At 52.4% G+C, this 22563-nt stretch overlaps 9 protein-coding genes across 9 annotated transcripts; 5 read left to right on the forward strand and 4 right to left on the reverse strand.

Annotated features, from left to right (window-relative positions):
- Positions 1-182: 182 nt before the first annotated feature.
- CC1G_15741 (ATP-dependent DNA helicase) lies at positions 183-3997 on the reverse strand (the record flags this gene model as incomplete). The annotated part of the gene is made up of 16 exons (XM_002910266.1): positions 183-944; positions 1007-1346; positions 1472-1532; positions 1600-1741; positions 1886-1914; positions 1981-2152; positions 2186-2358; positions 2479-2552; positions 2601-2655; positions 2707-2776; positions 2826-2947; positions 2997-3116; positions 3167-3219; positions 3269-3560; positions 3619-3688; positions 3986-3997. The coding sequence occupies 16 exons, from the start codon at positions 3995-3997 to the stop codon at positions 183-185; spliced, it is 2547 nt and encodes an 848-aa protein (XP_002910312.1).
- Positions 3998-4458: 461 nt separating this feature from the next.
- Positions 4459-6978, forward strand: CC1G_09217 (extracellular elastinolytic metalloproteinase; the record flags this gene model as incomplete). The annotated part of the gene is made up of 9 exons (XM_001838788.2): positions 4459-4746; positions 4805-4969; positions 5036-5129; positions 5188-5456; positions 5508-5638; positions 5698-6390; positions 6448-6500; positions 6561-6728; positions 6818-6978. Exons 1-9 carry the CDS (start codon positions 4573-4575, stop codon positions 6976-6978), a joined length of 1908 nt encoding a protein of 635 aa, XP_001838840.2. The 5' UTR covers positions 4459-4572.
- A 588-nt stretch (positions 6979-7566) lies between these two features.
- Positions 7567-8513, reverse strand: CC1G_09216 (hypothetical protein; the record flags this gene model as incomplete). The annotated part of the gene is made up of 3 exons (XM_001838787.2): positions 7567-7700; positions 7756-7848; positions 7913-8513. The coding sequence occupies 3 exons, from the start codon at positions 8511-8513 to the stop codon at positions 7567-7569; spliced, it is 828 nt and encodes a 275-aa protein (XP_001838839.2).
- A 1147-nt stretch (positions 8514-9660) lies between these two features.
- On the forward strand, positions 9661-12243 carry CC1G_09214 (hypothetical protein; the record flags this gene model as incomplete). Its single annotated transcript, XM_001838785.2, has 11 exons — positions 9661-9834; positions 9902-10090; positions 10143-10251; positions 10308-10555; positions 10626-10753; positions 10822-11259; positions 11367-11468; positions 11519-11571; positions 11637-11804; positions 11887-12049; positions 12198-12243. The coding sequence occupies 11 exons, from the start codon at positions 9661-9663 to the stop codon at positions 12241-12243; spliced, it is 1818 nt and encodes a 605-aa protein (XP_001838837.2).
- Positions 12244-12383: 140 nt separating this feature from the next.
- On the forward strand, positions 12384-13778 carry CC1G_09213 (transcriptional activator; the record flags this gene model as incomplete). Its single annotated transcript, XM_001838784.2, has 6 exons — positions 12384-12501; positions 12555-12738; positions 12864-12979; positions 13050-13262; positions 13380-13628; positions 13698-13778. The coding sequence occupies exons 4-6, from the start codon at positions 13104-13106 to the stop codon at positions 13776-13778; spliced, it is 489 nt and encodes a 162-aa protein (XP_001838836.1). The 5' UTR covers positions 12384-12501; positions 12555-12738; positions 12864-12979; positions 13050-13103.
- A 631-nt stretch (positions 13779-14409) lies between these two features.
- Positions 14410-15783, forward strand: CC1G_09212 (hypothetical protein; the record flags this gene model as incomplete). Its single annotated transcript, XM_001838783.2, has 5 exons — positions 14410-14593; positions 14768-14844; positions 14902-15080; positions 15153-15228; positions 15283-15783. The coding sequence occupies 5 exons, from the start codon at positions 14410-14412 to the stop codon at positions 15781-15783; spliced, it is 1017 nt and encodes a 338-aa protein (XP_001838835.2).
- A 570-nt stretch (positions 15784-16353) lies between these two features.
- Positions 16354-18063, forward strand: CC1G_09211 (hypothetical protein; the record flags this gene model as incomplete). Its single annotated transcript, XM_001838782.2, has 3 exons — positions 16354-17460; positions 17539-17698; positions 17756-18063. The coding sequence occupies exons 1-3, from the start codon at positions 16558-16560 to the stop codon at positions 18061-18063; spliced, it is 1371 nt and encodes a 456-aa protein (XP_001838834.2). The 5' UTR covers positions 16354-16557.
- Positions 18064-19043: 980 nt separating this feature from the next.
- Positions 19044-20972, reverse strand: CC1G_09210 (hypothetical protein; the record flags this gene model as incomplete). Its single annotated transcript, XM_001838781.2, has 1 exon — positions 19044-20972. The coding sequence occupies one exon, from the start codon at positions 20970-20972 to the stop codon at positions 19044-19046; it is 1929 nt and encodes a 642-aa protein (XP_001838833.2).
- Positions 20973-21480: 508 nt separating this feature from the next.
- CC1G_09209 (hypothetical protein) lies at positions 21481-22470 on the reverse strand (the record flags this gene model as incomplete). The annotated part of the gene is made up of 4 exons (XM_001838780.1): positions 21481-21942; positions 22005-22083; positions 22135-22322; positions 22399-22470. The coding sequence occupies 4 exons, from the start codon at positions 22468-22470 to the stop codon at positions 21481-21483; spliced, it is 801 nt and encodes a 266-aa protein (XP_001838832.1).
- Positions 22471-22563: the final 93 nt, after the last annotated feature.

Raw genomic sequence — 22563 nt, forward strand, 5'->3', positions numbered from 1 at the left:
ACGAACGACCCCATGACGACACATTTACGATCCATGTAACTTATCGCCGACTCTTCACATCACGATCGCGCATTTACAAGGCACCAATAACCTATTAAGCGTCACAGCTAATTTATGGTGTTTCAGTTCCATCCATTCAGTGGTATAAGCAAAAGCAACAACGATAATCGACAAGAATACAGCTAGTCTGAAGATAGCACCATGATTTCGTCCTCGTCTACATCGCTCAGAATCGTCCGTCTTCCACCACGACCTCCACTTCCCACTTTCGACCTCCCATTTTGCATTCCACTCGATCCGCTCTCGACTTTGCGAATCTTCTTCGGTGGCGGTTTCGGCTTGCCTCGTTGATTAAACAGCCACTCGTCATCCTCCTCGCTCTCGCTCGGACTGACGATCTCATCCGAATCCAACACCTCTATCACCTCCGGCTCCACAGCACCTCGCCCATGCGATCGCTTCCGTGATTGGGCAGCTCGCGTGGGCGGCGCAGGCTCTTCCTCGTCTTCCCCATACGCTTCATCACTCTCCTCATCCTCATCCAGACCTTCATAAATATCAATATACTCCTCCTGTTCGCTTTCTTCTTCCACTCGCATCTGCAACTGGGTCTGTCTTAGCTTTCCCCCTCCATTCGTATTTGAACCTTGGGCTGTTGTTTTCGTTTTCAAAGTCGACCCTTTCTTCGCGTTTCCATCCGTTTCGCCGGTGGTATTACTAGTAGCCTTCGTCTTCGACTTGCGTGTCTTCGTTTCCGGTTTCACAAATGTCATCTCGATTTTCGTCCTACTCGCGCCCCGTTCGATGTCTTCGCGTCTTGTATGGACCAGAGCTCCCTTGAGCTGGCCGAGAGTGAGGTACACGTTGATGGAGTAACTCGTGGCCTTGAATTCCTCTTCGAGATACCCATCGAGCAAGAGCCGGACGATGACCCGTTCAATGTCCTATAAAACCAACGGGTCAATCATCAGTATCAATATTGAGGGTCATCTATGAGAACACGCACATTCGCAGATATATCCTGAGCCGGGCCGCCACACACGCTATCCAAATCAACATCCATAACCTCCTTCGTCTTCCTCCTCCCCCTCCCCGTATTCACCTCCACCTGACTCTTCCCTTTACCTCTCGCAAGCGTCGCCAACTGGCTCAACGTCATCTTCTTCCCCAGCTTCTTCATCTCCTGCACAATCTTGAGTATCTGCCAGCTCACCAGCGTCACGTCCCGCTTCTCGATCGAGGCTGGATCGCGCAGGCAGTTGTCGCAATGCCCGCACCGGTCCAGCGCGTCCTTCTCCGCTGTCGACCACGAGCTGATGGACATTTGCACGGAATGACGGAAATAGCTGCAGCAGGTCAAGGGGGAGGAGGAGGTGGTGGGTGTTGTTAGCCATGCGGTTTGACACCAATCAGTCGGATCAAATGAAAAGAGGAAGGTGTGAAGCAGTTTCGAGCACGAGAAGAAGCTCACTTTGCGAATTGGATCTTGCGGCATTCGACCAGGTTGTCGACAAAGTCGATTATTTCGTGTACTGCCAGGGAAAGGGAGAGACCATTGGTAAAAAAAGACTCTCCTCGAGAGAGAAAAGGACAACACACGTTTCTGGATCCCGTTGGCGGCACTGCCTACCAGAGAGCCCACGGCCACGCTATCCTGAGGGCGGTAATACAACACGCAGTCCGAGTCCTTCCCATCTCGACCGGCTCGTCCGGACTCCTGGTAGTAGCCGTCGACTGATTTCTATGAAAAGAAGACCGATAAGGGCTCATTCCGAAGGTCGAAGCGCACTTTCGACTAACTGGAATCTATGAGATCACCATTAGAACAGTCTGGAAGTGAACGAAGCGGAGCCGGACATACAGAATGATGAATGACAAAACGAACGTCTCCCTTGTCGATTCCGAGACCAAACGCTGGGGTAAGGAAACGCGTGTCAGCTCAATGCCACCTCGGGTGACAGAAAAAGAAGGATCTCGAACCAATGGTTGCACAGACGACCTTGACATGACCCACTCTCCAGTCGCTGTGTAGCTTGATCTTTGCTGGGGCGTCAAGTCTGGCGTGATAGTACCCAGTGCGGATTCTGCCGTTGCTGAGCTCTTGGACCTTCTCTGCGCAATTCTCGGTGTCCTTGAATGACGTGTATTCCAGCTACGATCGAGAGGTGAGGGGAGGTGAACCAACCTTCTGAGAAAAGCAATAAATGATGCCAGTTTCATTGGGGTGTTCAGCGAGGATGTAGTCCACGATAGCTTGATATGTGGCGGCTGAAGTGGCGGGTTTTGGCACAACCTTGTAATGTAAATTTTTGCGGTATAGCGGTGAGGAAAAGTAGACGGTCCCGTCCATATTCGCATCTGGTAAAGGATCGGATAAATTTCACAACGTATGAGAACTCGAGAAGCCACTACCATTCCCGTGGGTGATGGGCTTCAGACAGAGAATCTTGAGGAGGTCCTGTAACACCAATGGCGGACATGTTGCAGAGAGCGCCATGATCGGGACATGTGGATACAGTTTCCGCAGAATATGGAGTTCCTTGTAGTCGGGGCTATAATTGAGGTGAATAGAATGCCCAAACTAAGAGGGCCATACTCACCGAAAGTCGTGTCCCAGCTGACTGACACAATGAGCCTCATCGATCACGAATCTCGCTGTCAAAATCACCGTCAATATCGTCAACTGAATGACGGTGGAAGACGCACCCAGTCTTCCCGCCGCAGCAAGTTTCGTTAGAAGGCCCTTGAAGGAGTTGTCTTTCACCAGTTTCTCGGGCTACGACTCGCGTCAGAACCCCGCCCGGGTTAGCCAGGACGATACCTACAGTGACGTAGACGAATTTGAGATCTTCTCCTTTATTCTGAGGGTTTGCAAGGTTCCTCAGCCGTTGCACCACGTCTTTCTTCTCTGCACTCGGAGTTTCACCTGTCAGCATGGCAGCGGCAACTAAGAGAATGGTCAACAGAGCGTTCATCGATAAGGTGCGCAGCCGTACTTCCCAGCTCTTGCAAATGAAGAACCTGGTCGGTGATCAGAGCCAACAAGGGGGATATGACGATTGTACACCCCGTGGTGAGGAGAGCGGGTAGTTGGTATGTCAGAGACTTTCCTCCACCTATATAAGCGGACGTTAGCCAGTAATACACCCGTCAAGTTCCTATTCACCTGTCGGCATAACGCAGACGATATCTCTTCTGTCCATGTTCGCATTGCAAACCCTGGACATCATTCAGAGAATGAAAAAGTTACAGAAGTGAGATAACTCACCCTCTTTGACAATGGCGAAAGTTATCAATATTGAACATCTTCTTCATTCGAGACTGTAGCGCATTAGACCAGTCGAACTCGTCTTCAGCGTAATTAATGGTCTGTTGCGCCTTGCTTTTGCCTTTGTTCGTTATGGGCGCCCTGAGAACACGCAGCGATCGTCTAAGTTCCTCAGCCTCCTGCATAATCTTCTCCTTGCGCATCTGGAGGTGCCGAATACTCTCTTCCATCTCCTTGAGCTCGATCTCCTTCACCGCGAGCTTCTGGTTGAGGTCCTGTATTTGGACCTGGTCTGCGGATTCAAATTAGAACCTGTATCGGCCGCCGATAATATCGTGGGTCGAACATACTGGGATTTCCCTGCCAGTCGTCTTCGTCCATTCTGAGCCCAGTTTCAACGCGTTTGGTATAGTTTTCGATCTGTTCAAACTGGGCAACATTCAGAGCCATATTCCGGGAACTTTGTTGCCAACGAACCTCGTCTAAATCGGCATAATCTTGTTTCTAGAACGGTATTTTGATACATCCACTACAGCCAGGTTTCACTGCATTCGTCGCCGTCGTTCTGGGGCTGCTGGCGTCGTCGTCGCGGTTAATGGACGCGTTCGATTCCAACGCGCCTCGCACCTAAAATGGATACAAGCGGAGATCGTCGGGGCCTGAAATATCTTCAACGCCAATGTGGCAGCCAAGTCGCGAGCTCGAACTGCTACATACCACGACGCACATTTCGCAAAGACCCTGAAATCGTGCTTGATTCTCTGTATTGGTCCAGCAGTTTATCGTTTCTTAGAGGTCCCTTCTGTGATAACTTTCTGTTACCATGGTTCTACAAACCTCAGAATCGGTAATCGAGGATGGTCTTTCTGGCTCCTGTGTGCGCAATCGGTTGTCAGTGCGTATTTGAATCTTTGTCGCTAGGTCGCTGAATAACTAACTTGGAGCGAAACAATAATAGCTAGTATTAACCAATGTCTCACCGCCGTGCCCACATAGCCAGTCTAACTGTTCTTGGCAAAAGAAGGTAATGGAGGGCGACGGAGATACACGGATCTAAGCGTCTCTCACAATTGGCGCCCGTTGTGCGTCTGCCAGCTATTGTGCTGATAACATATGTATTTAAGGTGACCTTTATGCGTATTGCGGCCTCACCCTAAGTGTCCTAAAGCCCCATCCGTCTACCCTTCACGTTCTTTCATCTCCCTGCTTGACGCAGTGCACATCCGTCTTGACGACGCATTTCTTTCACGACATTCACGACATTCACGACACACATTCCTTTCAATTCTAAACACTATTTTATAATGGTTGTCCTACGCAAGGCTTTCGCGAGCTTGCTCGCCACAGTCCTCCTCTCCACCCAGGCCGTCCATGCTCTCCCCAAGATGCCCGCTCACAACAAGCATGCGACCCACCACACCCGCCTCGTTGGCCGCCAGCAGCGAATCCAGGCCTTCAGCCCACCTAGCCAATACCAAGTCAGTACCTGAGCACATCACATCCCTCTTGTATCTATCCTAACCTTCTGCTTCGCAGACCTTTGGCACCGAAGGTCCTGAAATAGGCGCTTTCGGCGAGAACTGGGAACAGACAGTTCTTTCCTTTGCGGCCAACAACTTCGGGATGGACCCTGCTGGAATGAAATGGACATCCGGCTTCCTTGACGGAAATATGGGATACGGATGGATCAGCCAAACTCTCGTAGGTCTCAACCGGCTTTGTATCTGAGCGTCTGTTCTCATAAACCCGGGTCGTCTCCCTCCCTAGAACGGCATTCCCATCGCCAATGCTGTCGCCAACCTGGCCTTCACCGGAGGCAAGGTGGTCTCCTTCGGCTCAAACTTTGTAGACTTGTCGAACAGTAAGCCGTCTGCACGTTCTCCATGTCCATACAATGTCTAACCTCTCCTCCTTGATAGGCGTAGTACCCACCCCCAAAGAGGGCCAGCGGATCGGGACATTCCTTCCAGCGGTCGAGGAAGCTCTCAACGCCAACTACACCCTCCGAAACGCACAAGGCGAAATCGGAGAAGCAGTTCTCGAATACTACATCAAGCCTGACAGGTCCATCGCCTTAACCCGCGTGGGGCACTTCAGGAACGAGGAGACCGGCGCCTATCTCGAGGCCTTTATCGACGCTATCACCGGAGAGATTGTCGCCGTCAACGATTTCGTCTCCCACTCTGCTGTATGAGTCATTCACACTATCTAAAGGCGTACACTGACCAGAACCCTTTAGTACAACGTCGTGCCCATCGACGAGCAATCCGTCGAGGATAAACTTATAACACTCCGTAACACCGAGGATTTGACTGTTTCACCTGCAGGCTGGCACAGCAATGGAGAGTTTGCCTTCTTCCACGATACTCGGTACGGTTGCCTGTTCTCTCTCCACTTCGCTGTCAGTCCAACTTACCTCCCACCCTCAGCGGAAACAACGTCCACGCTTTGCTCCGCGGTGTCCCAGTTGCCAGCGGGAACCAAAACTCAAGCTACCTCGACGACTACGAAGTCCTGGCCGGTCCAAACTTGGGCACAAACCCCAGAGCAGCAACCGTGAACGTGTTCCACGCCTTCAACGCACTGCACGACGTCACCTACCGCTACGGCTTCAACGAGCTCGCGTTCAACTTCCAGGGCAACAACTTTGGCAAGGACGCGGACTTTACGACTAAGAAGAACGCTGTAGACAACATCATTGCGAATGTTGGCACCGTTAATGCGCGTAACCAGGCGTTCATTGCCGTCCCTCCCGATGGGATATCGCCCATAGTCACCTTGGGAATATTCACTACCGACGACCTCAGCGCGCCCAGGAAGGATTCCGCGATGGCAAACGATGTCCTCATCCACGAGTTCGCCCATGGCCTGACGAACAGGATGACTGGCGGTGGTACCGCGCGATGTCTGCAGACCTTCGAGGCTGCGGGTCTCGGTGAGGGCTGGAGCGATGCTATGGCCAAGTACGTTTCTATGTTCTTTTTGTTTGCGCCGGATGCTAATTACTTTGACTGTTCTAGTTGGTTCGCTCAAAAATCGGTAACGACCAGAGACTTTGTCATTGGTAAATTCCTCACAGGCACAGAGACTGGTCTTCGCCGCTTCCCTTACTCTACCAATCCGTACGTTCCCCATGTCATCTCCCTTTTGACCCCATCTGACGCGTGCTTAAATGATAGATCGACCAATCCTTTGACCTACAAGGATGTTTCTGTGAGCGTCGACGTCCACGGTAAGTCCTTGTCGTGAATCGTGACTTTCTTAAGGACCCACGACTGACTTCTCTCCCTAGCCGTCGGTGAAGTCTGGGCCAACATGCTCCACAACGTCTACGCTGCCCTCGTCGAAGCGAGCGGCTACTCTCTCACCCACTTCAAGGATGCCACAAGGCTCAGTGGCAACGTCGTCTTCATGCAGCTCCTCCACGACGCTATGAAGTTGCAGCCTTGCAACCCTACCTGTAAGTTTTCAATTTTCTCCTTTGGTTCTCTCCCCTTCAATTTGGAATCGTTTGATTGGGAATCGTCGGCTGACTTTGCCTCTTAACAGTCGTTCAAGCCCGAGATGCCATGCTGCAGGCTGACGTTGACCGGTATGGTGGTATGCACTCTTGCGTCATTTGGCGGGCGTTTGCTAGCAGGGGTCTTGGCACTGGTGCTCAGACGGAGGGATACGTGGAGTCGTTTGAGGTTCCGACTTTCTGCACTTAGGACAGTTCCTTATGTAGCCTCATCTCATAGTACTTTACCATCGAGCATGTACAGCTTGACAGATGTGGTCAATGTCATATCCTCGTTTGTACAAAGTACTCTCATCGGAGGGACTCATCGAAATCACACACCAGACAAGAGCAGCCCATCGCCGGAGCCCAAGCTTGAAATGGGGGCTCAGCTGCCTTAACGAACTGGGCGCTTAATTCTCAGTAGATGCTCAAGGGCGTCGAGAGCGGAAGTGTTGGGGAGAGAAAAAAAGAACGAGAAAAACACTAGCTAGGGAATTACATGGGTATACCTACGAAGAAGAAAGGGGTAGAGAAAAGAAAAAATATCTCCGCGTGCCTGCCTCTATCACCACTCGCAAAAGCCAAAGCCAAAACGAGGGCAGGAGAAGTGAACGCGCGTGATACACCCGCTTTTCCAAGACGACTATGAAGTTTCCGCTGAGGTAGACTCGCAGAAAGGACCTTCGATGCGTCTAAAGTATCGAGGTTAGACAACCATCGCTGGGAACGAGTGAGAAAGGAAAGCTTACCTGATGATAGAAAAAGCGGGGCTGTCCATATCGTCGATCCTAAGCACTCAGAACTGAGAGCGAGGAACGGGGCGGAAGTGGAGACGAGTATAACGAGCTCCAGCCTTCAGCTTCTCGGACCACTTTCCAATGTAATGGCGACTCCGAGAAGAGCCATCACTAGACGCTGACTTCAGAGAATCTGGGGTAAAGTCAGAAGACGTTCGAAACGAACTCGGACAAGTGAAAAGGCTCACCTGAAGACGTGGAAAGTGGCGAGGGCGTCTGAGTCGAGGTCCCCTTCACAGGTCTCGACTTGGATGAGCGTCGAAATTTGTCTGAGTCTGAGTCTGGGGGAAAAGGGGTAGTATGAGAAACCGAGACAGGAGATGTGAGAAGAGGTCTGAGACTTACCAGACATCAAACGATGCTCCACAGGGTCTCTGTGTGGTGAGGGGAGGTGCATCTCGTCAGGATGATGAGAGCGGAGCTCGCACTCGGGCACGAGCCCACAAAGACACCTGTGCAAAAAGGTATTCACACGGCGGCTATCCTTGAGGATCGTACCCTTCTCCTCCTCGAGCGCATCGGCCAAACCGGCGCGATACTTCATGACAGTCCGAGTCCGAACCGCATGCAACATTTTGAACTGCTTCGACGTGAAGCGTTCATCGAGCGCCGAAGCGATCGTGAAGAAGGACGCCAAGTAGAGGACGAGCGCTTCTTCGGTGGACTTGGCCCTCAAACCCCGCGCACCGGTGTAGCGAAGGAAGAGGTAGAGTGCGCGGATAAATGTTGAGGGCAATATGGTGGGGTGGCGGGCGATGGTACGCTCCATACACTCCTGGATCGACTCAATACATTCAGATTGGCCGACCCGAGAGGCATCTCGACTGAAGGTGTCGTGGAGGTAGCCATATATCGCGTTCGCCAAGAAAGTGGTTTGGTGCAGCTGACGCTCGGGCGAAATCGCCCAGACGTTGTTGTAGAGTTTGGTGTAAGCTGCAGAAGACATCGTGGTTTGGGTGTAAGGATAGGTTTGGATGTCTTAACGTTAACGTAGAAAACGCTATTTATTTATGCACAAATCGCCATCTGGCTTGCGGAAAGTACCGAAGCTGAACACCTATGAGACCGGCTCGAAGACCGAATGGATTCAGAGACTTCGGAGTTGAAGTCGCTCGCTTTCTTGAGGCAGTGTCACTGAGACCCGCTGGGGTCGGATAGTCGCGTCGGTGTCTCGAAGGAAACCTGGCGAGTAGCGATGGCCGCAGTCGGCCCCATAAGGCAAGTGCGCTTCTAGTTGCGCATGTTTGTTTCCCAAGGTATCGCCTTCGCGCAAGGGGGGTGACGCTTTCAACTTCCATCATCCGACTCTCCGAGTCCGACTCCGTCCACGACAGCGAGAAAACGGAGGTGACGCTTGGCCATCCAGGGATGCTCTCCATGAGATTGACCCCATGGAATGGAGGGAGCCATCCCCTTTCGCCATGGATTCAAGTTGGAACTCGGTGCCGGCCGTGACGGTTTTTGTTGATACTAGGTCAGGACGAGCGACTTTTGATGTTCTTCTTACAGCCCAATCATTGGATTTGAAGGACAGACATTTGCATTCAGGGATAATATGTGCCTTCCCACAAGGAACTCAAGTTGTAGACGACTAGTTTGGTCAGCACCACTGTCTCTAGGGACGGACGAGTCGCGGACCTTGAGCTCTTCAAGCGGCGGCCTCTAACGTTTAACGTTTTTAACGACGGTCCTCAGACGAGCGAGATTCCTTGGTATGACGTCTCCTTTTGATTATGTTGTCCCTTATTTAGACTGGACCGTTTATAGTGTAGCAACGTACCCGGTGACCATCGATCCTATGCTGCAACGACGATGCTTGGGCCAAAATGTGTATTCCACAATTGGTGCACGCTGAGCCTATTGTGAGGTACGGGTCGCAAACCATCAGTAAAATTCCACATAAACCGACAAAATAAAAGGACTTCGCACTCACTTAATTCCCCTTCCCCTTCGTTTTCTTTTTCGAGTTTTTCGAGTTCACGCTGTGCGCGAACAGACTTGAATTCCTTCCTACCATTTTTGCACCATCATCGTACTTCCAGCTCAGCTAGTTCTTTCTCTTTACTCTCTTTACTATATAAACATCATTCGACATGATGCTTAACCTCAAGTTCTCTACACTCCTCACCACACTATTGCTTTCGACCCAAGTCGCTCTTTCATTGCCGCAGTTCCAACTTAATGGCGAGAGGAACTCTAATTATCATACACACCATGTTGCCCGCGGGAAACGGGTGGAGGCGTACACTCCCAGCAGTCAGTTCAAGGTCCGTACTACCCATCGGTTTCCAGGTCGATAGGGTCTAGTGCTAACCTCTCTAAATTGGATGACAGACTTTTGGCACCGACGGCGCCTCCCTCCCTCAATTTGACTCGGGGGTGTCAGCGTTTGCAGCTCCTGAGTGGAAGGACACCGTCCTTCTGTTCGCTTCGGACTACATGAAGGTCAACGCTTCGGAGATCCAATGGAAGTCGGGGTATACGCAGGGTGATAAGGGGTATGCGTGGGTTGCGCAGATGCATGTAAGTCGCTGGTATCAAAGGGCGCATCGGATTCGTGTTTGGCTAACCTCAGGGCGCTTGGTGGCAGAATGGAATCCCCGTCTCGAATGCGGTGGCGAACTTTGCTTTCAATGAAGGGAAGATCACCTCGTTTGGGTCATCGTTCGTGGATTTCACAAGCAGTGCGTCTTCAATTCACAGCTCGGTGACGTTCGTTTAATCTCATTCTTCGTTTCAGCCCAGGTTCCTGACCCCAACCCGACGGTCGCTTGGAAGGACATCCTCCCTGGTATCGAAGAAACTCTAGATGCCAAGTACAATAATTCCAATGTCACTCTGGAGTACTTCGTCAGGCCCGACAAGACAGTCGTCCTCGCTCACGTTCTTCAGCTCCAAAATGAAGACACTGGAGCTTGGTACGAAGTATTCGTCGACGCCCATTCGGGAGATCTGGTCAGCATGAATGATTTCGTCGCTCATGATACGGTATGGCTTGGTCTTATTTATCTTAACGAGGGTTGTGTCCACTCACTGTTTTGCTTCTTTTCGTATGTAGTACCGAGCTGTGCCCATCACCAAGTCAGCATTCGACGGATCAACGGAGATCTTTGTCGATCCCCAAACCGACGCTTCTCCCCTCGGATGGCACTCCTGGTCGGATGTCGACTTTTCTGATTCCACAACGTATGTATTTATCATCTCTCTTTCTAACTCACTCCCGTCATCTAACAAACCATCTCGGGTGTTCCTAGGGGAAACAACGTCGTTGCAGGATCCACCGCCTTCGGGGTTGTGAATGGCCAGGGCCGGCCCCTCAAATTCCTCACAGCCTACAACCCCGACCTGCCAATCAGCGACCCCGCAAACGTCGAAGCGGCAACCGTCAACGCCTTCCACGCGTTCAACGTCCTGCACGACGTGACCTACAGGTACGGGTTCACCGAGGAGGCGAGGAACTTCCAGGAGAGCAACTTTGGCAAGGGCGGGGAGGGCGGGGATCCGGTTGTTGTCGTCGTCCATGCGCGCGATGAGCTTCGGGGTGGAGGGTCGATACGGGTTCTGCCGGATGGCCAGTCGCCGGTGTGTGAGCTGACGGGGCCGGCGGCGATGAATAATGATGTGATCATCCATGAGTTTGCGCATGGTGTTACGAATCGGTTGGTTGGTGGTGGGAGTGTAAGGTGTTTGCAGTGGGTTGGGAGAGGGCTGGTCTGATGCTATGGCCAAGTGAGGGTTTCTTTTTCTTTAGTTTATGCAGATTGTGCGGCTTGCTGACTGTGTTATTCCGCCTTGACAGCTGGTTCTCTCAGACGACCTCCGAGACTCGCGACTTCGTCATTGGCGCCGGTGTTGCTGGACCTGGGGGTGTCCGATCCGGGATACCCTACACTACCGACCAGTAAGCATTTCTCTCAGATATCTGCCCTTCTAAACTAATATACCCGGCAGGAAGCGCAATGTCATGAGCTATAGGATGTTGAATGGTCTTAGCTCCGTTCACAGTATGTCGACTTCCTGTCACTGCTCCTCGTGGGTGTGGAATCTAACCTTTGCCCCTACACAATAGATATTGGCCTTGTCTGGGGAAGCATGTTACACGACGTCTATGCTACCCTAGTTGAGGAGTTCAACTACTCACTGGATAGCTTGACCAACCCTGATGGACCAGGTGGAAACACCGTCTTCATGCGCCTCTTCATTGATTCCCTTCAACTCCTACCGTGTAACCCTACCTGTGAGTTACCCAACCTCCTACTCTTCTACAACTCGTTACTGATTCTATTACTTTACCGTACGTTCCACTACTGGATTGGCAGTCATCCAAGCCCGCGACGCCTGGATTCAAGCTGACAACAACCGTTACAATAGTAAACATTCCTGCACATTGTGGAGAGGATTTGCGGCCAGGGGACTGGGACTGTTTGTGAACGATGCTCAGGGAATCTATAAGGCATCTTATGAGGTTCCTCCTCCGTGTAGGTGAGTGTTGCGAACACTCCGACGGTGGACGCTTTGCGGGGCCTCCGACTTGGACTGCAAGCGGAAGACCCCATAGCTTGTTGGGAGACTCAAGCCCCTTGGTATGACGCCCACACTGTAGACCCTATGATTACATTCTAGCTTATAGACATCACTATCTGTTTTTCAACATCGAACGACGAGTGAGCGCTTAATTGTCCGGAAGCCCCCTGGTTCTGGCGGGCCGTCATCCGAGGGCGATGCCGTGTGCGGCAAGAAAGCCTGGGAACAACCAGCAGATCTGGTCCCGCGCCCCTTTCCTCTGCTCAGATTCTTTCTTGTTCCCTGTCCGCGACGTCGACGGGGTCATAAATGTCAAGCCAGCGCTGCTTGAATCCCTAACACATCGCTATAGACCGTTTAAAACACGCCGAACTCCAGCCAGATCGCCAGGGAGGCCCGTGGACAGTGAGGTGAGTGAGAAATACCAGCTAAACGGGGTACAGACGATAACGAGATTGGGTAGGTTCCAGGCCCAAGGACGTACATAACCAGGGACGACTCGTGACATCGTGAAAAGGGATTAAGGACGACTAGGACCACGAAATACGGTTCTCACGAACGACAGGCAGATAGGGCCGACAGTCCGAGGTAGCGACCTGGCTCCGAGGGCGACTTTGCAAGAGAAAGCTCTATTCAAAAGCAAATCTGTAGGCGGTGAGTATTGAATGGCGTGTATACATATTAGCCTAGATCAAAGCTGACGAGTTAGCTCTTATTTCAGGTCTTCTCGAAGTCGAACATTAGGAACCCGTTGACGGACTGAGTAAAACAGAGCCACCCGTTTGTCTACTTTCACCGAGAGCTCGCGGAAAAGCTGGTCGGATATAAGTGGAAGCGACCAGAAGAACAAAGGTTGTTCTCAAACCCCGGCCTCGTCGCCAACGGACGGTTCGTGACCTGGATTCTTCTTCGAATCCCAACACAAAGCTGACCCACAACCGTGTCGATCCTTCTCCAGGACTTGCATCTTTGACAATACGAAGAAATCACAAACTACTACCCCGCGAACACCATGCCGAACTCGAACATGACGGACCTGCAGCCTCTGCTCGCTGCACGCGACCCAGCAAACCCAGACGTGCTTATTGCGCCACAGCAGCCGTCGACTGAACAAGTACCAATCACAGAGCAGGAAGTGGGAGAGTATCGAGAGCAGGATCGGTTTCTACCGGTGCGTCCAGTATTCTTCGCCTCATTCTCATTCACTCACCTCCTACCCCTTATTCTCCCCTCCTCGCGCGCCCTTCTCACTCCGACGCTACACTCTTCAACCATTCCTCGCTTCCAGATCGCCAACGTCGCCCGTATCATGAAATCCTCCGTTCCACCGACCGCCAAAATCGCCAAAGACGCCAAAGAATGCGTACAAGAATGCGTGTCCGAGTTCATCTCCTTCATCACCTCCGAAGCCGCCGAGAAATGCCAACTGGAGAAGCGCAAGACAATCGGAGGGGAGGATATCTTGCAGGCGATGAGTACGCTGGGGTTCGACAATTACGTGCAGACCTTGAAAATTCATTTGGCGAAGCTGAGGCAGGTGGGTGGTTATCGTATTGGCCCTTGAGGTTGGTTGACGCTGGATGAGGTACTGATGGTTGTGTGCTAGAATGGCGCCTCGGCAGCGGTGACTGCTGCTCAGCGGGAACAACAACAGCAGGCTGAGCAACGGATAGAAGAGGAGGAGTGAACGCCGATCTGGAGGATGCCATGGGGGAGGGGTCGCATGAAGGACGAAGCCATAAAGTGTAACAACATATTCAACTGAATGAATTCCAAAATCAAACTTGTATTCTACGTCTTGCGTTGGGAATCCTGAATGGTGCGTTTTGCTGCTACTCTCGGTCTTGCTGTCACTTGTTCTCTTTTGTTCTTTTGACGATTTACTGATGCGTCTCATAGGGATCCTCGTTATTATTTTATCTTACTTTATACCCACACGTTCGAACGAACTATTGCTGCTTGATTCGCCAAGAATTGACTGGGTTTGCGTTGCCGGATCTCGTTTTACCGCCGTTGGGAAACCCCTTTTTCCTCGTATACTACATCTTCACTACGACCAAGATCTGGATGTAGTCCGCAGACAGTTGGATGATGCCATACTGAGCTACGTGCCCCACAATATGAACACCGACCTTCAAGTTTCATCCATTACCACGAATGGGATGCGAAGTCCAGGCAGGAAACACAGGTTGTGCCATCCCTCTTTGCGGCGGCCAATCTACTGTCCACTCGCGATCCGACCTCGCGCTGTCCACTGGTCTGGCATATCACTCACTGTCCACTACCACGTCCAATGCAATCCTTAGTGGTCAACTGCGATGACTGGACGCGTGTACCTCTCGAGGACAAAGCCTGTCTTTGCTTCTATGGCGGTAAATCAGTTCCTGCTAGCTCGAAGGAGAGCATATGCCAGTATAGCGGACAGGTATCTTCCAATCCAGTGGACAGCACGAACTTCGATCAAATTGGACAGCAGTTTGTCCGCCACGTTAGATGTCCTTGGTAGGCTCGAGCGCTCTGCTCCGAACAATTTGAACGCACAGCACGAAAAATGTGACCACGTGCCTAGGTCATGACGGTGTGACTATTAGGTTAAGCGCCCGTGTGGCTCGTGGCATCGATAAGATCTGGTATCGCGTTGTTCACAAACAATCTTTTCACCTCACAGAACTACAGTACGCAAACTCAAACCCATGAACAAGGCCTCCCGCAGCGACAAGTACTACTACAACTCCCAATTCGCCATCTTGCAGGTAGGTGACCCGTAACGGCACCTAGACGGTGTGGGATGCTGATTCTACACCTCACAGGTGGATGATACGCTTTACAATGTGCCCCAGCACGCTCTGGAGCGCGAGTCTTCGTTCTTCAGGACGCTCTTCACGGTTTCCCGGGGAGATGTGGAAAAGAACAGCGACGATAACCCTATCCATATACCACAGGTAGAGAAGGAGGAATTTGAGGCTATAATCGAGATTCTTTATCCTTCGTGAGTTCCACGTCATCTACGAGGCGGGCTCAGCTGGGATATAAACGCATTTCTGACTTCTCCGTTCGATAGAGAGATCCGCCATGAATGGACGCGGGATCAGCTCGTCGCTGCGCTCAGGCTGGCTCGGCTTTGGGAGATGGATGCCGTACGTGGCTTACTCACATACTTGCGTTGGTAATACCTGACAATGTTTCTATAGGTCGCCCATTTCATCGAGGAATCCCTGAGGAACTTGAAGCTACCCCTATCGGAAGTGGACAAGATCATCCTCGGGAAGAAACACAGCCTCGCCAAACTCCTCGCAGACGGGTACCTCTCTTTCATGACCTCCGACACGCCTCTCAGCGTCGAGTTAGCGAACCAGATCGGTTGGGACAGTATAGGGCACATCGCCTTCGTGCGGCAAGAGTTCAGGCAGGATTGGCGGTTTAAACCGAAGCTGGTCTGTAGCATCTCGGGCGCTCAGTGCTCCCAGCCCGGTTGTGGTGGTTACCTTACGAAGGACAACCCCAGGGGCCGTAGTAGTAGGATAGAGGACCTTGGGTGCCAGAGCTGCAAGACGATGTCGAGCATGGTGGTGTTGAGTGATGTTGAGAAGGAGCTTCCGACGGAGGCTGACCCTGAGGACGTGCGGAAAGCCCTTGAAAAAGCGTTGTCGCGCGTTTTTCAAAGTTCCGGGGAGTCGAAGGGGTCAGATTGACGGTGTTTTTAGCCAACTTATGGAATTGTAGTAGGTATACCTTTAGCCCAGGTGACCGGTGAATGGAAGAGCGGGTGTATGTAACGCTGCGCGAGTGAGTATGCCATGTGAACAAGCATGCTTAGTACAAATCCCATGCGTTAAAGGCGGGGCGTCTTAGATCGAGACTGGGTCGCCTGCAGCTTTGGACAAGCAATCCGGGCAGGCCTCTCCATTGGGGCTTCAGTGGATGGGAAAGCAACCGAGTGATGGGGATAGGGGCCACAGTCCACTTGTGGAGCTTTGTCTGTGTTGAAGCTCCGCTTGAACTTGGGGTCATAGCGCGTCTCACGCGCGCACTTGGCATGCACGCTCTAACCATCGTACGCGCCTAATGTCCCAGCTAGCGCAGAAGGTAACCTAGATTGGGACCGTCTACTTATAAGCCGAAATAGGCCGAAATAACTGACCAAGTGAATCCAGGCTTCCAAAGACGGAAGTCCGTCATCACTTCTCAAATTGGCTGCCACCCTACGACCATCCAACTAATCTCTGGACGCACTGGATGCCTGCCTGGCGCATTTCGAGCAGGACTACGAGCCTGAAAATCAGGAGAACACTCGCAGATCTAAACGGTTACCAGCTGCTGCCCTCGGCCGCCGTCTAGCAGCTTTGTCCTATCTGAACCGCGCCCTCAATGTCTGTTCTCAAGGGGTCAGTCGGGCGCTCAAAGAAGGGACCGTTTCGAGACTGCTGGAAAGACTGGAGGCGCTCATAGAGTCGATCACGGTTACGATGATATCCATGTTGAAAGCCGGGGACCCGGACGTGAAGGTTCTAGCCGAGGCCTCGGGAACGTTGCTTGGGATGTTGACGCTTGACCGGCGACTCGAGTCTGCCCTTCGCTCATCATCGTCAACGATGGCGCTCACCTTGTTCATCTGGTCGCCCCACCAAACGAGAGACGGGCGTATCCTCGTCGACATCAATTATATCGCTATCCTCAAATGGATGTCCACCTTGCTCGAGGGGCCTCAGACCTTTTACGACACCCTGTTCTCCTCGAGGAACAACGTGAGGGGGTTCTGCCTCACCCTCCTCGCGCGTGTGGTAGAGCTTGGGTCTCTCTGCCAGAACACGATGTTCTCTAACGAAATGATCGTCGAGTACACGCGGACGTTGATGAAGATCACCGAGCAGGTCCGCAAGAGCCCGACCATCCTCGCACGACTGAAGAAGGAAGGGTATCTTTATCGATGGACCAAAACGATCCTCGCACTACACCCACGATTTGGGGACCACGAGATGATGCTACCCCTCACCCGATCACAACTGAACAACATCTGCGCTCCATACAGTCCTCCCTTGAAGAACCTAACTGAGGCCCTCGAAAGCGGACTCATGCCCGTCATCGTTGACCTGCTACGCAAAACACCAAAACCCCCACGCGGAGATACGGCCAAAAAAGATGGTTTAAACTTGTTCAATCTCTTTTGTCCTTATGTGTGGTATCCGGAAGGACTTCGAGCTCTCTTCACCGCGATTAGGAAGATGCCGCGGGAAGTCGAGGAAGATATCGTGAGCAAGCGCCATATCGATCCGGATTGGGGGGCGTGGATTGCGCTGATGTATGAAGGAGAAAAGGCGTTGGAGAACCTCGGTAGTGTCAGGTGTGCCGCTCTTTGCGACAACTGGGGGGTACGTACTGTACGTCTTGGTTTAAACCCATCTGGCGTTTTCGATTAAATCAAAGCACTCATCTTAACCCATCCACAGCATCGAGAACATTTCCCGGATGACGAGGTCTTCGAGATGGAGAGGATTAAATATTGCTCTGGGTGCCACATGATGTGCTACTGCAGTCCAACCTGTCAAAGGGAGGATTGGAAACGGCGGCATCGAAGGGAATGCACCCAGATGCGTCTCAGCTACCTTGGTAGGGTCCCCAATATCTCCCTCTTTTTCTTCAAACGGCGGACTAAATTCAGATAAGACAGACGAAAGCGGAAATTAAACTACACACCCGCCATGCGCCAGTACCAAATCGCCCTCCTCCAACAACTCTACGACGAGAAACAAATCTCCAAAACCCTACGGCGCAACCCAAACGTCCACCCCCGCGACATGTTCACATGGCGTAACTGCACCGGAGGCCAGAACGGTGCTGGCTTCTACGTCCATAAAACGTTCGATTTGCACCACTTTACACACGAGAGGCACTTTCGCGATGATTGTATACACACGAAGGAGCGTGTGGACGATCTGTTTGAGGAGTTTGGGGGGAGAGGACGGCGGAGGTGAGGAGGGAGTTGATGGAGAGCAGTTTTACGTGGGACTTGGATACGTTTGTTCACCTCATTACTATCCATGAATTGGACCAGGCGAGTCGGAAATGGTCAGTTGTGAGGAGCTTGGTGCGCTATGGGTGGGTGTGCTGGTTATTCTTGTTTTGCACCGTCAAGTGGCTGACCTTGACGTAGAACACAGGAAATCCCGGAATCAGAAAAGTGGTTATACAGACCTATGTACTGACTTCTGCCGGTATATCTAGGCAGTATATCTTGGACGCGAGTTGAAACGTTCTATGGGTCGCAGGAATCTTGGGACCACCGTCGTCGTCGCTGGCAGTATGATGGTTTCGAGCATGTCCGCTCGAACGGACGGGATCGAGCGTCTGGAATCCGAGTCTACCACCCTCTCAAGCGAAGCCTGTACCAAGCACTACTGCGACTCTTCTTCAGACTATCGGTTTTTCCAAGGGGCGCTTATCGGAAACAAGCTGTCATTACAATCGTTCATCATCGTCATCATCAACAGAAGGGGGTCGTTACGAAAAGGGAGTATGGGAATACTACAGAAAGGCCTAGTGGTAAGGTAGAAAGTAACAATTACGAAGGGTATGAAGGAACAAGCTATGGAACAGGCAGGAGGGGGAACAGGCAAAGGAGGGACTGGGCGCTAGGCGCTTGAGGAGAGGAATGATGAGAAATGAAGCATAGGTACAACGGTGTGAAATCGAACATGAGGATACGGATTACTCCATCCAGTATTAGGGTACAAAGGGGTCCAGTGAATGGATTCGGTTTGCTGCGGGTATACGGCAAGAAATCGGGTGTATCCAGTGGTGGAAAGTTGAGATCGAGCATCGAGCATCTAGCCCGATGGAATGGGGGGTATTTTTATGAGGCGCGGAACACAGGTTGCAGAAAACAACCGTGCAGCGCCGACTGTCGTGTCAGCCACCAATAGTCAATCGACGGGCGAGAAATGGTGGTGAAGACTCAAAGTCCTCCAGCACCGTCAAGATCCTGATCACCCGTGTTAGCCAAAAACTTGGCCATGTCCCTGGCTTTCCGTCCGCCCCCACCAAGGCCAAACCCAGCCATAGGGAAATCACCACGCCTCGAGGAGTCTCGGGTCTGAGCTACATCCTGCTTCATGGGGGCATGGTCGAATCCTCCACCAACGGTACCATCAAAGTCACCACCGACAGTCCCATCAAAGTCGTGGCGCCGAGCAGCCTTGTCGAATGTGGCTGCAGCGGGGCTGGGTACTGAAGGCAGATCGTCCGCGTCGAAGAAGCCTAATCCCTGCTCGATTGTGCTGGGGCTGACGATTTGGAGGTAGTCGCCGTCCTCGGGGACGAGGGTGTGTGGATGGGCCATGCCGAAGCCGGTGGATGTCGGGGAGGCGAGGGATGTCGACTGGGAGGTGGACGCATTCGAGGTAGAGGTTCTCGTCGTGGAGTGGCTTCGCGCGGTAGACGAGATGGACACTTGGCCGTGCTTCTTCTTTTTCTTTTTCGGTTTCTCCAAGGCTGGGGTATTGGGAGCGGGAGTCGTAAAGGCTGATTGAAGGGGTGACGGTTGTGGGTATTGCGAGTTTGAGATGGGTGGAGAGGTCGTGAGCGGGGATGGTGGCAGAGATGATAGTTGTTGGGTATTGGTAGGAAGAAGAGGGCCCTGGCCGCTCTGGGAGAATGATGCACTCGTTCGACTTGTTCGACTGCGCGAGTCGCTCCCGTTGGAGCTTTTGCTTCCATAAGGACGACGTTTACTAGAGTACATCTCCCCACCTAGATCCGCGGCTTCCTCCTCGTCAGCCTCCGGGGTTGTTGGCTCAGCGACAGGGGCAGCCTGGACGACAGATCCAAGTCGCTCGTGTCGGCTGCCACTTCCAGTCTGCGAGGTCGATGTCGATGTCGAAGTTGACGTGCCTGTCGTCGTACCCGTACCCGGAGCACCACTCCTTCTGGCGAGTAGCGCTCCCATACTCGGTGGCACAGCACTTCCACTACCCTGGAATCCCTCAAACTCTTCACCATTACCACTCTCGGGAAGGACTCCCTGCATCTTGAACCTCTCCAGCGCCAACCTCTCCCGCTCTAATCTCTCCCTAAGCTCCCGCTGAGCACGCCTCTCACGTTTCCTTTGACTCCTCGCCTCCTTTTCCGCTTGCTGTTGCTTGAACGCCTGTGCTTCAGCTTCCGCGGCTGCGATGAGTGCCGCTGCCGAGGTCGACGACGAGAGTTCCTCGATGACGGAGGACGGCAGTGGGGCGGCGTCCGAGTCGAAAGTCGCCATGGACGTCGAAGCGGTGAGGAGCGGGGCGGAAAGAGTGTCCGAGCTTGCGTTCGGACGTGCGGCTCGCGAGTCGCGCCGACGCTTCTGCTTGACAGGACCTGTCACGTCCGTCGTGGTGGTAGTCGACGAAGAAGCATCATCAGCGTCGATATTACCGTACAGCGCGTCATCTTCATCTCCCAAATGGATCGGCGGGGCCTTCTTCCCCTTCCCCTTGCCCGCTCCGAACAGGTCAAACCCGAATAGGGAGATCTTTTTGGGTTTCTTCTTCTTCCTCGAGGGGCGGTTGCGGCCAAAGTTGGAGTGGAGGGAGAGGCGTTCGGCGTCGGTGTCGTTGTCTGAGTAGGCATCCGCTAGGAGACCTTGCAGCTCGTCTGGACGAGCACGGGGAATGCGGTTAATGGCGGGGTTGAAGGGGTTCGTTGGGACGTCCATTCGGTTTATGCCACCGCCTACGCCACCCTCGTTCTGGATGCTGTCGTCAGAAGGGACCCTCCGCAGACACGACGATGGAAAACATGACGAAGACGCTGCTGAGCACGAGGCAAATGCGATGCTGAGTGTATCTGTCCATGAGAACTGTTGGTTGGCGTTTGCATGGTTGTCGGTGTTCGTGTTCGAGGACATGGTTGAGCTGGATTGCGGGGTATAGGCTTCGTTTTGATGCACTTGAACAGCACGCTTCGTCAAAAAAACCGGGAGAAAAATGACCCGTCTGAAGATCCGGGAAAGGCAGGGGTCAGACAAAGCCAGAAAGGAGCTCTAGACGAAAGGAGAGAGGGTTGAGTCAACACAGAAGGGCAGGAAATGGGGCAGGAAAAACTGACTGGCAACGTCTGTTGGTGGAAGAGGGCAAGCCTGTGGAAGCAGGTGATAATCGAGCTGTTCCCCAGAGTTGACCTTGCACCATGCTGGGCGGCTCGGCAGAGGTTCGGCACAACGGAAATGGTACTGCGTTTCCACGACTCCAGCCGGATTGCTTCCGCTGCGGAAGCAATCCACTTTGCCCATGGTTGAGCAACGATCTTTCGTATTCTCTGCTATCAAGCTACAAACTCTGGTACAACTAGTCGGTATACAGAAACTCCAATCACTTAGACGAACTGAAAGTGTTATCAAAATCTCCCGTCGTTTTCTAGGCACCCGACTCTATCCCCAATTCCTTCGCCATAGTCTCTCTGCAAAACTCTCGTATCTTTTCCAATGTCGGTCCCGACCATGGCTCCTCGGTGACAACCTTGACTCTAACAACGTCCAGAGTCGCCTTGTTCTCCTTGGCACAGTTGCAATCTGAAAAGACCCACGCACGATTTTCTCGAGGGCAGCCGCCACACTTGATGCATGCAAGGTCTTCCCATCCGCATCGCCTTTCTCGCGCGAACTTGGCGTCCACTAGCCGCCTCAGGTACAGAAGCTGACCTACACAGTCCCAGCCAATCACTGCTGCATCCTCTAAACCTAGCGCCCTAGATCCTGTGACGAGGGGCAAGTACCCTTCGACGAGTAACCTGTTCAAGCCGTGTTTCTTCCCTAGGGCTGTCTTCTCCAGATCAGAAAGTTTCAGTCGCAAAAGGGCGGATTCGATGTAATGGATGACCTGAACAAAAATATGAATCAATGGTGAGGAGCGCTTCGAGCACAGTTGTTCGAATGACGTACCTCGTTCATTTCCCAGCGTTGTGCAATTCCCAACGCTGCGAGGAGTTGATCCTTATTCAACGGCGTGTAGGGTACCTGTCTGGCCAAAATCTAAGGATTTTCTTGACGTTCATAGAGAAGCGTGACATACGATGGGTATAAGATCTCCACCAAACTTTCAAACTGCACCGTCGACACTCCTTCCAGCTTTATGGGGTTATCTTCGCCCGCTCCTTCAAGAATCGGGCCCTCTGGCTGAGGAAGTTCGAACATGCTCTTGAATACCTCAGACTGCCTCTCGAACCCTTCTCTGGGTAGGCGATAGGTCGTGCTTTCGACCTGTGTAAAACAAAAGACAGTGAGATTGGCACAATGGGGCATGAATTCGGGGACTGCAACTCGACAGTCGCCTCACCTGGAATGTGACAAGGTCGCGGTAGAAGTACTTACCACGACCGGTCGCCTTGGCTTGAGTGTCTTCAGTCATGGTGCCTTTGTGTTGAGAGGTGAGTGGAGAGATCCCAGATCGATGGATCGATTAACGACTGGGCGCTTAAATTGGAGGCACAAACCCATCACA

This window comes from Coprinopsis cinerea (genome assembly GCF_000182895.1).
Source record: "Coprinopsis cinerea okayama7#130 chromosome 11 map unlocalized cont3.11, whole genome shotgun sequence".
In the NCBI taxonomy this organism is placed as follows: domain Eukaryota; kingdom Fungi; phylum Basidiomycota; class Agaricomycetes; order Agaricales; family Psathyrellaceae; genus Coprinopsis; species Coprinopsis cinerea.